The 16,671-nt window shown below is 28.2% G+C and overlaps 5 protein-coding genes across 5 annotated transcripts; 2 read left to right on the top strand and 3 right to left on the bottom strand.

Moving 5' to 3' along the window:
- Positions 1-435: 435 nt before the first annotated feature.
- On the bottom strand, positions 436-1,347 carry GO595_004902 (putative lipase containing protein; the record flags this gene model as incomplete). The annotated part of the gene is made up of 1 exon (XM_067918085.1): positions 436-1,347. The coding sequence occupies one exon, from the start codon at positions 1,345-1,347 to the stop codon at positions 436-438; it is 912 nt and encodes a 303-aa protein (XP_067774920.1).
- Positions 1,348-2,902: 1,555 nt separating this feature from the next.
- On the bottom strand, positions 2,903-3,949 carry GO595_004901 (CK1 family protein kinase; the record flags this gene model as incomplete). Its single annotated transcript, XM_067918084.1, has 1 exon — positions 2,903-3,949. One exon carries the CDS (start codon positions 3,947-3,949, stop codon positions 2,903-2,905), a length of 1,047 nt encoding a protein of 348 aa, XP_067774919.1.
- A 2,552-nt stretch (positions 3,950-6,501) lies between these two features.
- On the top strand, positions 6,502-7,020 carry GO595_004900 (Actin-related protein 2/3 complex subunit 4; the record flags this gene model as incomplete). Its single annotated transcript, XM_067918083.1, has 1 exon — positions 6,502-7,020. One exon carries the CDS (start codon positions 6,502-6,504, stop codon positions 7,018-7,020), a length of 519 nt encoding a protein of 172 aa, XP_067774918.1.
- Positions 7,021-12,311: 5,291 nt separating this feature from the next.
- On the top strand, positions 12,312-12,863 carry GO595_004899 (DDE-type integrase/transposase/recombinase; the record flags this gene model as incomplete). The annotated part of the gene is made up of 1 exon (XM_067918082.1): positions 12,312-12,863. One exon carries the CDS (start codon positions 12,312-12,314, stop codon positions 12,861-12,863), a length of 552 nt encoding a protein of 183 aa, XP_067774917.1.
- A 2,099-nt stretch (positions 12,864-14,962) lies between these two features.
- On the bottom strand, positions 14,963-16,351 carry GO595_004898 (essential component of the nuclear pore which mediates nuclear import and export; the record flags this gene model as incomplete). Its single annotated transcript, XM_067918081.1, has 1 exon — positions 14,963-16,351. The coding sequence occupies one exon, from the start codon at positions 16,349-16,351 to the stop codon at positions 14,963-14,965; it is 1,389 nt and encodes a 462-aa protein (XP_067774916.1).
- Positions 16,352-16,671: the final 320 nt, after the last annotated feature.

The following is a 16,671-nucleotide window of genomic DNA, read 5'->3' as shown; positions in this document are numbered from 1 at the left end:
TTATTTTTCTTTCACTTCCAAACCAATCCACTTACGTTTATGTAATGTCTTAATATACAAAATCACATCTTAAACAAGTTTTATTGGACATAACTTGAAAAATTTTTACTTCAACAAACAACTACTTTAACAGTATTCAATTTGTAGTTTTGTGAAGTTTCCAACTTTTGAAATAAAACGCTATTCAATCAAAAGCAGCTAAAAATTTAATTTCAATACAACAATGCATGTAAACTTCAGAAAATTCCGCGCCCCAACAAAACTGTGAAACTTCTGTTTGATTGTTATGCACAATCTGAGAACCATTTGCTTTTAGTTTCCTACAATTATACATAACAATTCGTTTGTTGCAACAAACATTTTAACAAAATAAAAAAATTTGTACAAATTTCGAAAGATTAATTCAATATTTAATAAAAATAATAATAATAAAAATTAATCTTCTTCAATACCATCTAGGATATATTCACCAGTATAGGGAAGATGATCAAGATATGCAATCGGATTCCAAAAATTCCATTTCAGAGTTTTCGGATCTATTCGTAGTTCTTCCAATGTCCTCTGCTGCTCTCCGGTTATCCTATAAATGCATCCTTGTACATGTTTAACAGATCTCGATTGACCATTTGCCTCATCTCTCAGTGCTGATGATATGGTATGAGAAGCGTTTTCTATGGTATCAAAGAGCGATCTTCCAATTGGTATCCAACCTGTGCAGAATCGAGTAACTGAGTATATCATATTCGGATTGAGACGAGATAATATAGGATCCGCCCATTTAATGCGAGAATGAACATTTGAGCATGAAAGAGAAGAAACTATTTCATGACGGTATATAATTGTGGCAAGTTTTGATTGCATATGATCATCAAATACATTGTCAGCAACAGAAGGAGCTGGATCATATGCAATGGTGTTAATGTCTTTATTTGGGAATGTAGTGCAAAGAAAATAATGAAGAACTGTTGCCACAGATCCGCCAAGTGAATGCCCAGAAACATAGATAAGATCATGTGTTGATACTATGTCATAAGATTCCTCAAAAATATCATAAGCAGCGCGATAGAAACCTGAATGAAATGAATGACCTTGAAGATTTGTAAATTCGTCAATATCAAGATCTGTATATGCATCACTTATTGATTGGGAACCACGTATAATAATAAAGAGCGCATTTCTTTCTTCGAATATATAATAAACAGGCTTATATTTTGAAGATTTTGTGCGTGATTGAAGACATTGTTCTGGCTTAATTTTTCCAATAAAATAATAACCATCTTTGCACATGGTGAGGACACGTTTCAGAAGATCGATCGAAAAGTTGGTGATTCGATTTTGTCTATGCATAAAAATTTTTGGTTTACAATGTTTTGCCAAAATTTTTTGTTTCAGAGACATATTTTGCCATTTTTACAACATACACCGGAATCGATTTAAATCGATAACCGTTTCGAATGTGGAAATATATCTTTGTTGTCGGTCTTACAGCTATACTTTCCGAGCTTAAACTTTCAACTTACCGTTTTCCTACACAAATATCTTACTGAATAACCTTTTATAACCGAATTGTTGTACAACAAATAATATATTTATTTTGTGTTTCACAAAAATAGTTAGGTACCCCTGGGTAAGTTCGAACACTGTAGAGAGTATAAACATAATTCATGCATATGCTTCAATTCTTCACATGGAAATTGCAAATTGAAATAATTTATTATCATATTATAAAACTTGAAACCCAATTTTGTATTTTTGTTCGTAAATTATAATGATGGTTGTATTCAACAATCATTAAGTCAAATTTCATTTTTTCAAATAATGACTAAGAAGCTGTTAATTTGCAATGTATTAGAACGATCAAATTTCACTTAATTGTGACGAAACGATTAAAACGATCAAATTTCACACAATTACATTTTTTACTTTTTCCTTCAGCTCAACAAGTGAACCCAAATAGGGTTTTTGTACAAAAAGAACCAAACAATGTTGTGCATGATGATTTTTACATAATGTTTGGGAGAAATATAGATCCATGATTCAATTATTAAAATTCTCATTAAAATTACTCATTACTCATTAAGTTGAGCGCTCAACTTATTCTTTCGTGTTAACGTTAGGTACCTTTCTTCTGTGTCCTTCTTCCTACTGTCCGTGATGTGGCATTGAATGCCATGTTCTAATTGTCTTTCATCAACACCGAAAAACATTTGCGCAAGTTGGTCATCAATATCATGTTCCTCTATTGATTTCAGGGTTTCTATTAATTTGTCATCATACTCTTTTTCGATTTGAAAATATGGAATATTATCATTTGTTAAAGAACGAATACAGCATGAATTTTGTTCAAGGAACAACTCTAGCATGAATCCCTCATCACCAAAGTCAAAAACATTCCCAAGATTTGCAGAAACATCAAACATTTTATTTGTAATTGGGATGAAATTTTGTTAGTGCAGTTCAAAATTAAGAAGTTTACATTCGATGAATTGAATTTTTGAAATGTCAAAATATTGAAAAAGTTATTTAAGGGACGGTTTCTTTAAAAACGAACTTTTCTGAAAGTTTTTGTGTAATTTCAGTCCAAAAGATGACTTTTCCTTGTTCTTTTGCTAATGTCTATTTTACCTGATAAATCGCCTTCAACCTTGATCAAGGGACGTTACGAAATTGCACAAATCTATAAAAAAAACTCAAATATATTTCTTAAAACTAATTTAACAAAACAATTTTTTATCACATGCGCATCAACGTGCAGCTTCCACAGCAACAAAATTAAGTATCAGACAAACAGAAGATGCGTTACATAAAGCGTTTAAGCGCTTCATCCACCTCGAAGAGGGGTTAAATAAATTTGAATTATTTACAAAAAGAAAATTTTTATTTGAATTGTTTACAAAAAAAATTAAAGGAGTTGAACGTTTTCATCGTCTCTGACCATTGAATAATTTTTGTTTGGTTTATCTTCCCAAAGAAGCTTGATGAAGTGAAGCTTGTTGAGGAACGAATTCGTTTGTGGGACGCTCAGGTTTGTGAGCGGAGCTGTTTCTTTCTTTGAATCTGTATATGATGAACCGAACTGTATTCCATGTGATTCCCAATCATACAAATCATTCCAATCAACATTATTATTTGTCATCACTGTTTCAAGGATATCTGCGATTTTGTTATAGTTTGGAACTGAATAATAGTCCATTGATTGAATCATGTTCCATATTTCGATGAGTTCTGGGAATGTGTTTGAATAAATCTCTGAGAAGTTAACTCTGCACTTTGCATCAAGAATCTCTTTGTTCTTTTGAACGTTACTCCATGGAAGTTCACCAATTAAAAGTTCTGTTAAAACATAAAACCATGATTCTAAATCATCTTTCCTAGAAAGTTCTTTTCCTTGGAGTGCATTGATAGAAGCATATTTAGCTGTTCCTCTAAAGCCAGGATTGCTTCTTTCTGGAAGGACTGAACCGTCTTTTGCAAGATATATTCTTGAAAGTCCGAAGTTTGTGATCTTAATTGGAGTTTCGTGGTTCTTTGTAATAACGATTCTTGATGGTTTGATGTCTCTATGAATTATTCCGAGTTGATGAAGTTGTTGAATTGCTTGAAGAAGATGAAAGCCTACTCTAAGTGTAGTAGATGTTCCAAACTTACCTAACCCAAGCTCAGAAGAGATGAAAGAAAGAGAAGGACCGAAAAGTTTCATGATGATATAGTTACATTCACCATTAGTACCATAATCTATAACCTTTGGTACATACTTACACTTTCCTTTGATTTGCTGGAGCAATTTCACCTCGAAATTAAAAGTTCTAATCTTATAATTATGAGGAGTACATCTTGCAGCGTAAGAATTTCCATTACTGTCTCTCACAGCAAGAACACTACTTGTGTCTGAGCATTCTATAGTGGAATAGATTGCATAGTTGCCTAAAGAAGCTGAAGAAAGGATCATTCGAATTAATATTTGATTTTGCACCCTCAGAAAATTGAATGGGCTACAGTAGCAGGGCAAACACAAAATCTCCAAAATCAAAATATATTTATCTTATTAATAATAGATGTTCGATATTTTTAACATAATACAAATATAAAAACATTAAAATTAGAAATAAAAACAAAATTAAATTTACTGAAAATTCTTATTGATTGTGATATTATAATTTTGATTTTGGATAAATTAAAATTATCAAAAAGCTATAAGATGACATGAAGCAACTTAACCGCTCGAATTGAGGAGATTATATTTTTACAAATGCCACATAACCTCAAATATAATCACGTTGTAAAGGAATAAGTAATGCCAAACAATAACGAATAAATTATTCTGACAATGTGTGTTAAATGATTAATAATTGGTAACATTGTTATTCTAATCAAAAGGAAATGTTAAAACTTGCAATGAAAGAAGGGAATTTGTTCTGTTTTAAGGATGCTTGTATGAGTTTACCATCAGATTTTAGGTAAATTCATGTAGATACGATATGTTTGAAGTTCAATGTTAAAAATCAGTTCGCATATCATAAAAGTCACATGAAAGAAATGCCCAAGTTCCTTGCAAAAACATTTTACAATTAAAGGCAAAATATAGAAGAAAATCATATAATAAAAATGATAAAAATTTTCCACTTTATTTAAACATTTAAGAAAAAAAATTTACCTAAATAAATTTACGAATAAAGTATATGCAAGGAATACTATCCATAAAGCTATAATAATAGGAAATATTGTGAATTTCTTTGATTCAACTCGAATAATAGATTTTTTTGTGATTTTATTTTATAGAATTAAACAATAAAAATCATTAATGATACACCAAAGATAACAAACATATGATATCATTTTTAGGTAAGTCAACTTCATGTTTATTTACCTATTTCATCATTATCATTTTTAGAAGCTTAAATAAGTGCTGTATCAAATAATTTAGTAAAATTCCAAAAATTACTTTGAATTATTAAATCATTGATATAAACATCAAAAATTATCTTGAGTATTTATTTCAATTTTATTTTGATTAAGAAGTAATTGAACAATTTCTTTATGACCTTTTTCGGATGCATGAATAAGAGATGTTTTAAAAAATTTATATCATTTCCATATATTATATTTAAATTTCAAAACATTGAAATTAATATACAATAAAGAAATTAAATATCTTTAATATTTTTGTTTTAAATTCTGATTTTCAATTTTGTTTTCGTAAAGATATTTGAATATCATTTTGGTGAAATTGAATTACTGTTTTATATGCATCTTCAAATGATGAATGATTTTGTTCACATAAATGAATGATTTCTTCATTTCCACTTGCAACTGCATATTTTCCTGTGTTTTTTATATTTGTACCATTCATAAGTAAATATTTAACAGATCCAAAAAATGCTGCATAATCAATTAATGTAACATTTATTTTTGATTAATGTTGAACATCTTTCATAAAGCGATGGCTCAATTGCTTGATTAAAATCAAAGTTTGAATGTTATAACATTTCTTGAAGTTTTCCTATTTCATCATTTCGGATTATTTTCATTTGGATTATGTCCTTCTTTGATTAATTGTTTGCGAAGTGCCCAATCATTTTTTTGATAAAACTTTATAGTTCTCAGAATATTCTGAATTTTAATATAAAGAATCATTATAATAACCATTAAAAAAATCATTTCTATTTTAAACTTTTTTTTGCATCATTTTCTCTATTAGATAATATGTTTCTTGTCTACTATTTTGAATGATATAATTGTTAAAAATTTGAAATATTTTTATATTGTCTTTATTTATTTCTTCTTCTTTTTCTTGTAATAGTTACAAATATTTTAAATAAGTATTACATGAATTTATGTTCATTTGTGAGTAAAATGGATAATTAACTAAATTGCATATTATAAAATTAAATCAATCTGGAATTTTTTTATTATTTAATTTAATTGTTTGCTGAGCTGCAAAATCAACATTAATTTCAGATATATCAAAAATTATTTTATAAAGTTCATTCAATAATTTTATGTCTTGGCATTGATACTCAACAAACTTATTATTTTTTTTCTAAAGAATCCATTGTGAGAATATTGTATTTGTAGGTTTTATTGTTCAAAGCGATTAAAAAGAGATAATAAAAATGTTTACATATTTTCATTATATATATATATATATATAAAAAGATATTCCCCTAAAGTAAAATGCTTTGTTAAACATACAAGCATGTATCATTTGTTATTCGATAATAGAAATCTTGATAAGAAAATCTCATGGTTGAGCTTGATACATTTTTAAAAATCAACATTAGTTTCGATGAACTCACATAATTTATAACCATTTTCCCACTGTAAAGTTCCATAAATTTATTTCACTTTTTTATTTCAATTGACACTTTTTAAGTAATCCATGAAAAAGTCAAGTGGTTGAATGCATTTTCATCGAAAAAATCCGCTTTTTTAAATAAATTTCAATTGTTTATCTAAAATGGGAATTGAGAAGGTCTGTTTTGCAATTGCAGATTGTCCACAATGGCACAAAGTCCCCTACAACCCTATTTAAACGCAATCCGTCGTTCTCTTCAATCAGCTCTATGTCTTAGGAACTTTGCATCACAAGATGTAGAACGCCACAACAAGCCTGAAATTGAAACACAAACAAAAACATCTCGTGAAGTTATTGGACATCCAATAATGATTTCTCGATCTGAAATCGAATGCGTATACATTGAGACATCAATTAACAGTGTAAGGATTTCTGTCAAAATCAAGCAACTTGATGACGTTGATACACTTTTAACCAAGATGTTCATGAGATTCCTTTGTCAACGTGCTGATCAGTTCCGTATTCTTCGTCGTAAACCAATTGAAGGATATGATATCTCATTTTTGATCACTAACATCCACACAGAGCAAATGATTTTGGCTAAGTTGATTGATTTTATCATTACATTCCTTCAGGATGTTGATAAGGAAATATCTGACATGAAGGTTACACTCAACAAGAGGGCTCGTAAATGCGCCGAAGAATTCCTTAAGATTTTGGTCTAAACGACAATGGATTACTTTTTTGTTGTAATGTTTTTGTTTTTAGAAAATGATTTTTCATTTTAAGAAAGTTTGGTTTAAATCTGATTGATCTGATATCATAAATTGATATAATTTATTTTATCGAAACATTAAAATTGGAGATAACAACTTACAATTATAATGATAAATGAGGTAATTTACTTATTAAACATCCATCATGTAATTCCATACATCGTTTAGAGAGATAAGTTTAACTTTTATACGTTATCATGGTAAAAACGAGTGCCTTGAAATATTTCATTATAATTATTATGCATAATGATTGGTTTTATAAATTGGGTTTGTTGTAATATTATTTAAAAAAAATGAAATTCATTTTTTCTTTTACTATTCCATCAATTTGAAAAAGGATTTCAATAATCTTTTTTTTGAAAAAACTTTAGATTCTTCTGAATGCGTATTCTCTTTATTTTGTGGTAGTTTCCCATTTTTTGATTTATCATCCCAATTTTCTAAATATAGGTCCGAAACAGCTTTAAGATAATTCTGATCAAATTTTCCAAAGTATATAACTTTATAACTTAACTTAAATGGATTAATTGTCGATAAGCTTAAATCATTTAATTCATCTTTGCTATTATATATTTTTACAATATAGTATACTGTATCATTTACCAAGTTTGCATCACCAAAGAGAAATAGTATATCATCTTTCCAAATCGACTTATTTGAAAAATTTGTTAATTTTGTGAAATCAAATGAATTTGTTAGAACTGCATCTTTTAAAAGGATGTTTTCAATTGGATTTTTTTTATGTATTCTCCTACGACGTGCTTTTTTCATACCATTTTTTTGAGAATTGTTATCTTCAATGTTTGTACATAGCGTTATTGAACAAAGCAAAATTACAAACATTAATGTGATATAACACCATAAATGGAAAAATAAAAATAAGTTTCCTTTCAAATTTGAAAATTTTTAGCTGTCACTTTGTTAGAAAAAACTTTATAATGAGATGATAATTTATATGGATAAAACTAATGACATTGATACAATATTTTACATTGGGAAAAGATTAATTACGATAAAAAGTTCTGCATTCTCAAGTTGTACATTTACGAATTTCATAATTCCAAATACTGTTATAGAGATTCAATCAAGTGCTTTTTCATTCTGTTATGAATTAGAAACGATTATCATTGGTAAAAGTGTTGAAAATATTGGAAATCAAGCATTTGCGTATTGTGTGTCACTGAAATGTATTTATTTTTATAGCGAAACTTCACCAGCAATTGGAAGTGTTTGTTTTCAATATGTTCCAACAAAATACGTTATGGTAAATGAAACATATATAAGTGAAGGATTTGGAGAATTAAAGACAACGAAAGGAACAATTGACGAATGTCTTCCTCCAACACTTACATTTACACAATCAAATACTTTCTAAATCAAATTCATTTTCTAATTCGAGGGTATTTACAAATTCAGATATGTTTACACAATCAAATACATTTTCGAAATCAAATTCATTTACTAATTTAAATACATTCACAAACACATTTACGAGATCAAATATATTTGCACAATCAAATACATTCATAAATATATTTACACAATCAAGTATATTCACAAATATATCTACTAATTCAAATACATTTTCAGCATTATAAGTCTCACACATTCATTTATTTTAACATATATTTTATCATTTACACAAACATTAAGTATTTATGTTTCATACTTTAATTCATTTATTATTACGAATATCAATTCAACATTTATATATATTTCAAGAACATTTATATATTATAATTATACAGTTATTATACAGTTATAAATATTTCACATTTTATTCTAATTTTTATATTATTAATGAAAATAATGAAAATCAAAATGATGATCATCATAACCTTCATAAGATGCATAAATAAGTGCTGTTTCAAATAATTTAAATAATTTCCAAATATTATTTTGAAATATCAAATTATTAAAATAAATTTTAAATAAAACAAATAAATATTTTTAGCATTAATATCAATTCCTTCTTGTTCAAGAAGTAATTTAACTATTTCTGTATTACCTTTTGCAGATGTCAAAATAAGTGCTGTATTAAATAATTTAAATAATTTCCAAATATTATTTTAAAATATAAAATTATTAAAATAAATTTTAAATAAAACAAATAAATATTTTTAGCATTAATATCAATTCCTTCTTGTTCAAGAAGTAATTTAACTATTTCTGTATGTCCATTATCAGATGCTCTAATAAGTGCTGTTTTAAATTATTTAAATAATTTCCAAATATTATTTTGAAATAGAAAATTGTTAAAATAAATATTAAATAAAACGAATAAATATCTTTAGCATTAATATCAATTCCTTCTTGTTTTAAAACGTATTCAACAAGTTCAATATTTCTTGATCCTGCTGAAAATACCAATATATCATGCGGAATTGAATGCTCTTTAAGAAAATATTCAACTAAAAAAATATTTCCAATTTTTGCTGCTTCATTAATAATATCATCATTGATTTTCATTCCTTCTTTAAGTAAAAACGAAAATATTTGATAATTATGATATAAAATACAAAACTCTCCTAATTCTTCTAAACTATTAATTTCTTTTAATTTATTATCATAAAAATATTTAAAGATATTATTTTGTTGAAATTCAATTGCTGCTTCATATGCATCTTCAAATGATGAATGATTTTGTTCACATAAATGAACTATTTCTATATTTCCACCTGCAACAGCGTATTTACCTGTATTTTCTACTTTTGCACCATTCATAAGTAAATATTTGAAACATTTAATAGATCCAAAAAATGCTGCATAATCAATTAATGAAACATTTTCTTTATTAATAAATGAACATATTTCATAAAGTGATGATTCAATTCTTTGATTAAAATTAAAATTTGTTTGTGATGATATTTCTTGAAGTTTTTCGATTTCATCATTTCGAATTATTTTCGCAATTTCATTTGGATTATGTCCTTCTTTAACATATTTCTTATGTAGTTCCCAATCATTCTTTGAAAGTTATTCATAATTTACAAAATCATGTTTCCTTAAATAGATTGCTAATTCTTCTTTAGACATATAATGTACAAAATAAGAACTCTGGTTGTTTTTTACAATGTTTGGTTCAAGAAAATTATGTTCAATCATCGATTCAAGAAGATAAGATGATTCATCTGACCTGAATTAATTAGTCAAAATGAAAATACTTTGTTAACATTAATGCGTTCTTTATTACCGACATTACAAAATAGTCAACAATTTTAATGATTTTATTTTGCAATGTATTAGTTATTCAATTGGCGAAATTAAATATCCAAATATGTTCTCGTTAAAATTAAATAAATTCGGATTAAAAGAAATCGACCTAATATATCAAATATATTCGATTTGATTTTATTATTCTCTTCAAATGTTCTTATTTCTTTGATAATATTCAAAAATAAATTTACTTTATTATTTTTGATTACAAATATATAATATATCATTTGAATAATAATTAGATCATAAGATAAAGGATGGATTTCATCAAATTTGTTGACTATTAAATCTAGAGATTTAGAGGAATTCTCTTCATTCAAACTAAAAATTGATTGATTTATTGATAGAAGCATTTCCCAGTCGCAATGTTCCTTTGGTCTCATGTGGAAAAATGAACAATTTCAATTCTTAACGGTTTTATGATCCAACGACAACCGATATATCAATTCAAATTTGAATAAAATTTGAGAGTATATCTCGTGTGGCCACACAACAGATAAGAGAGTTGTAGACGGAAAAGATACTCGAACGCCGATCAAAATTAATTGATCATCGGCTAAACTATGTATTGATAATATTTAATTGAATTTTTATTGACAGCAATTTGATATTCATTCCATAACTGAGTGTAATCCAATATATTATGTCATTTTTAGAAATTTATCATCAATCGTTCAAGTAATAAAAAAAATTTATATATTAGTTTATGCCAGTGAATAAGTATATCAAAAGATATTATTGGATTAAAAAAAACGATGAACGATCAATATTTGAAAGGAATTGAATGCATCGTCTTTCCCGATAGATTTTGATTGATTCTTGATCGGACAAACACTAATTTCTTGTTGTAAAAAAACCCATAGAGAATTTGAATGAAAATGTCTCCTCTCAAATTGAGGAATCTTTATGCCAAGAAATTTTTGTATTAAAATATCAAATGCCAATAATTTGAATGATTAAAACAACTGTCGAAATATAATTTTTTTTCAGATTATTTATAAATAAAGTATAAAGAATTAAATAGCAATTACTTTATTCATTCCAAACAAGGGTCATCAAAATCAAAACCTTTTAACTATAGAAAGTCATATGTAACCTCAGTTATGAATGATTGATTTGAGAAAAAAGAACGTTTAATAAAGAAACCGTTAAATATACATTTCACTTGAGCTTTTTTCTCATTTGTGCCCAAATTTAATGGCATTTACAACAATGTAATGAATATGATATGTCAATGTGTATCCATAATATAATTATACGTTTTAATATTCAATGATTCAGAGATAAGTATATAATTTAATTATTTCTTTTTACTACACGTTAGACTTGTTTGGATAGTATTACGCGACATATTATCTGTAATTATAACAGAAATTCATATTTCAAACATATAGATCTTTCTTTATAACCATTTAAATATTATGACATTTGAATAGATTGTTTTGACAATCATTGTGTCGTGGTACGAAATGGTCTCACTTTTATTTACACCACTTTTTCAATAGTTTATCATCTCAAAAAGTCAAGTGTGTCAAAATATTTTTTTAAAAGCCGTTATTGCTATTAACGTCCTCTGATGTCACTTTTATTTGCACTTTTACGTAAAGTATACAAATACATATAAAATTCAGAATAATAAATAAGTAAATCATTAATTTACATCCTCTTTTGGTCATTTAAAATATATGATAAACTCAATGGTCAATGTTGATGAGCTGATCAAAGCTGACATTATATAATATCTAAGTCAGCGTGATATCGCCAAAAGACACAATGTTGGAAGACTCAGAGTTCAGGCGATAGCACAAAAAATGGAAGGAGCAATGAAGCGTGGAAGGAAACCGAATCAAATCTCAGATTAAGAAATAAATTTCGTTATAAATTATAGAAATTTAATCCATGTTGGTTTTCATAGAACAACACAAGCAGCAATTACAAGAGGTATATTAACAATCGAGCGAAATGTAAGAAGAATTTTTTCAAAAAATAATCTATATTGCTTTCGAAAAAAAAAACAAGAAAAAATGCATCAAAAAAGATTTTATGCAAAGTATGTTGGTCAGCTCTGGCACACTGACATCCATTACTTGAGCAAAATCAATAATCTTCAATATTATCTGATTGCATTCATAGATGATTGTTCTAGATATGTTGTGCATTGGGAAGTAGTGATAGATGATAAAACATATATTGCATCTGCACTTGCACTTATTCATGCTTTGGGAAAATCGCAAAAGCCAAAAACAATCACAATCGATAATGGAGGTGAGTTTGTTGGTGAGGAGTTCCAACATGTGCTTGACGAGAAAGGAATAGAATGCTTTCGAACTCATCCGCGCACACCAGAAGAGAATGGAAAGATCGAAAGATTCTGGAGTACTCTCGAAAAAGCCCGTGCAGCAGGAAGAATTCTTGATATACCATATATTGATTTAATCATCACTGAATATAACAATGCATGGCTGCATTCAAGCCTAAAAAAACAATTCCATTTTCCATTAACCCCATTAAATGCATGGAATACAATGGAACATTATAATGGGCAAATTGATGCAGATATTGTTTACATCGAATAAACAATATGAATTTAATACTTTTGTTTGTATAACTGAGCTTTCACCAAGCTTGTTTGTATAAGCTTGGAGGTCGATGTTGTTGAATCAATCACTGATCAACGCTCACTCTGTATTTGGCTTGTCACTGCTTTGGTTGTTGGTTGTTATGAACTTGTTGAACCACAACCGTCTTGGTTGTCCAATTCAGGTCCAAAATAACAATTCTATGATCCGACGATCATAACCGTTGGTGAAGAACCAACCCACAAACTAATTCTCGTGATTGGTACAGGCCGACGATAAATATACGATAGAACTTTTTGAACATATTCGAATATGTTCAAAAAGTTCTATCGTATATCTATCGTCGAGTGAATTTAGCTTAATTGAATGGTTTATATTTAACATGAACCATTGAAAAAGATATTAACATTTCGACATAATGAATTTCTTAATTAATTTCAGTTGTCAAAATATTGTGTCGAAAAAGTATGAGTATAGCGATGGTTATATTTTCGGGCACCCGATATTTATGTAAATTATACAAAAAGTGGTGTAAATAAAAGTGAGACCATTTCGTTCCAACACAGTTTTGACAATCATTGAAATTCATGGGATTGATGATTGATACTAAAATATCAGAAATTAAAACAATCGATATAAAATGTTACAAAGCAAAACTTAAAATATATCACATATATTCTTTATTTTCAAAATTTGAGTTTCCCTTTTACTTATTTTATAATTTTCGCAAAAAAAAATTTAATTATGCATTCAAAATAATCAATTAATAAAGTAATCAGAGGTTTAAAAAACAATCTTAAGATAATTTAAAACATAATTATGTATTAATTAATCAATTAATTTGAATTTTCTTGAAATAATATAAAATCGAAAACTTTCAATTTGGAACATCAATAAATATTCCATTTGAAACGGTTTTTATCGTAGTATTTTCTGGATTTATCAGAAAAAACCTATCGCTTTATCAAACCGACTTTTTTAGGTGTTTAATGTGTGGGGCTTCATTCAGGCGGTTGTGACACTTTTGAATGCAAAAATCATGTCTTAAAAGTGTTATAGGCATGTTTGTAGGAGACCATGGCGTGGGTAAGACGAGTTATATATTTTCATCTTTTATTGTAAATAGCTATTTACCAAAATTTTGTGTCTCAACTTTATGTGACGACAGTATTTCCACTAAAATAAATTATGAAAATTTTTTAATCTATTTCCATCCAAGGGATATGGCAGAAAACAAAAAATTTAGGTTGGATTCTTATTTAGAAGCAGATGTTTTCATATTTTGCTTTTCACTTGTTTCACTAAAATTACTTAAAAATATCAGAGATTATTGGATTCCTGAAGTAAGTAAACGTTGCCCAAGTGTGCCATATATCTTAGTTGGCATGAAAAGTGATCTTCGAAATGAACATATTCCTTCTGAAGTAATTTCGACAAACCAAGGGGAAGAAATGAAAAACATAATCAATGCTTATGATTACATTGAATGCTCAGCATTAGAGGCACAAAATTTAAAAGATGTAATCTATTCAGCAACTCTTGCTGTTGCCAGCAAATACAAATTGATCAATCAAAACAAACCGAAAACCAATGATTTATGCATCATTTTTTAAATCATCAAGACATATAGTTAAAATAAAACATAGTTCAATTCCTTCACTCAAAATTTCGACGGAACCTCAAAATAAAACTAAAATATCTTCATCAATAAACAATATTTTTTAAATTTTATAAATAAATTTTTTATGCTAATATCGAAATTTTTCTTTAGGATTTAAAGAAAATCAAATGATTCAAACTTCTTGCTTCATTCTCCATCGAATTTTGTCGTAAGTTCGGAAATTTCAATGGTGAAGCTTAATCGATTAATTATCTGAAACGAATCTCTTTACTTCTTCACAAAATTTGGTATGTTACAGATCGCTTACAGACTTCAAACGAACCCGACCTCACTCTAAACGGTCACCACAATAATGAAAACAGATTCCTAAAGATAGAATAAATTAATAATAAATAAAACATGTTGAATTCCTTTTGTAATAGGATAGAAATAATATTGTATCATTATTTAGAAATTGCATAATTTTCAGTATTCATTATTTACTTATTTCCTCAATTGCCTTTATTAATTCAGCGTGTACTTTTGCGGCAGTATCGCGATCTTCAAACTTTAATAAGTACACGGACACTTGATCTTTCTCATCTTTATCATCTTTCTTTATATTTTGTAACAAAACTTGGATAAACGGCTTTCCTTCCTTTAGGATTGGTTTCATTTTATCCCAAACTCTTGAATTTACAATTGCTGCACCCACTGACTTCCTTCTAATTACAATTCTGTAATAATCATTGCCCTTATTAAAGTGTAGTATACCTTCTCCTCTTTCAGCAAATTTCTTTTTATATATATAATCTTTACCTTCGGATTTGATAATTTTCAGTGTATCGGTTTCGGTTGGTTTGGGTGCCCCGTCTTTCAGTTCATCTTCTTGAACAAATGCGTATTGGAAAACTTTGACATTGCATTCAATTAATTTCTCTTCGTCTTCTTCGCCAGTGTTGCCCTCAGCCATTTCGTTGTGTTCTTCTTCTGGTGTTTCTTCATCGTTGTTAGATGATGTATTTGTTGGTTGCATTGAAAATGTAATTTGGGGAGATCCAAATGGCTTTTTGGTATTTGCTGTAAATTTTTCGCCGGTACCAAAATGGAAATTATAACTAAAGGGAAATGAGAACGGTTGGCCCATGCCTCCAAGGTTAAACAGTGGTATGCTGGAGGAAGCATCTGATGCTGGTTGCGATTGGAAGTTAAGTGTAGGTGCCTGATATGACTTGTCTGGTTGGCTTGAAAAATTGAAATTAAATCCTGTTGCTTGGCCATCTGTTTTTGGAGTGCCTAAACTAAATGTTGTTGATTTGGCATCTGATTTTTGGCTATCAGTTATCGATGATCCAAAGCTAAACCCTGTTGGCTTGGCATCTGTTGCTTGGCTATCTGTTTTTGGAGTGCCGAAACTAAATGTTGATGATTTATTATCTGATTTTTGGCTATCAGTTATCGATGATCCAAAGCTAAACCCTGTTGGCTTGGCATCTGTTGTTTGGCTATCTGTTTTTGGAGTGCCGAAACTAAATGTTGATGATTTATTATCTGTTGATTGACTGTCCGTTTTTGGAGTGCCTAAACTAAGTGTTGTCGATTTGGCATCTGATTTTTGGCTATCAGTTATAGATGATCCAAAGCTAAACCCTGTTGGCTTGGCGTCTGTTTTTGGAGTGCCGAAACTAAATGTTGATGATTTATTATCTGTTGATTTACTATCAGTTTTTGTAGGTGTGCTTTGCAAGTTAAAATTGAAAGAAATAGATTTATTTTCTGTTTTTCCATTTGCATTGCCAGAAGAATTGGTGTTACTGGATTCTCCAGATCCCTTAAGGCTTCCGAAACCAAAACCTGTTAAAGAAGATCCTGTTCCTTTATCCATTAAAATTGACAAAAAGAATTGTGTTTCTTGGCTGTGACATTTGATGTGAAATGCTCTGATTTATCTTTTTCTTTTTTTTTTTTTTTTTTTGTGTGTGTGTGTATTTTTTATTAATTAATTTACTTAACTAAAATTTTCATGGATAAAGGAATAATTGTTACATTGGTACAAAAGAGTTATGTTTTGGTTCAGGTTTTTTATAAAATCACATAATTGTGAAATTTTCATCTCTAAACTGAAAAACTTACTAATTCTTTTAGATAGTTTTGGTATTGAAACAGACAATATGTCATAAATTTTTTTTGAAAAGTTGAAAATTA

This window comes from Histomonas meleagridis, assembly GCF_020186115.1.
Source record: "Histomonas meleagridis strain 2922-C6/04-10x chromosome Unknown contig_30, whole genome shotgun sequence".
Taxonomy (NCBI): domain Eukaryota; phylum Parabasalia; order Tritrichomonadida; family Dientamoebidae; genus Histomonas; species Histomonas meleagridis.
Note: the sequence above shows the minus strand (reverse complement) of the source record. Positions and strands in the feature narration are given on the sequence as shown.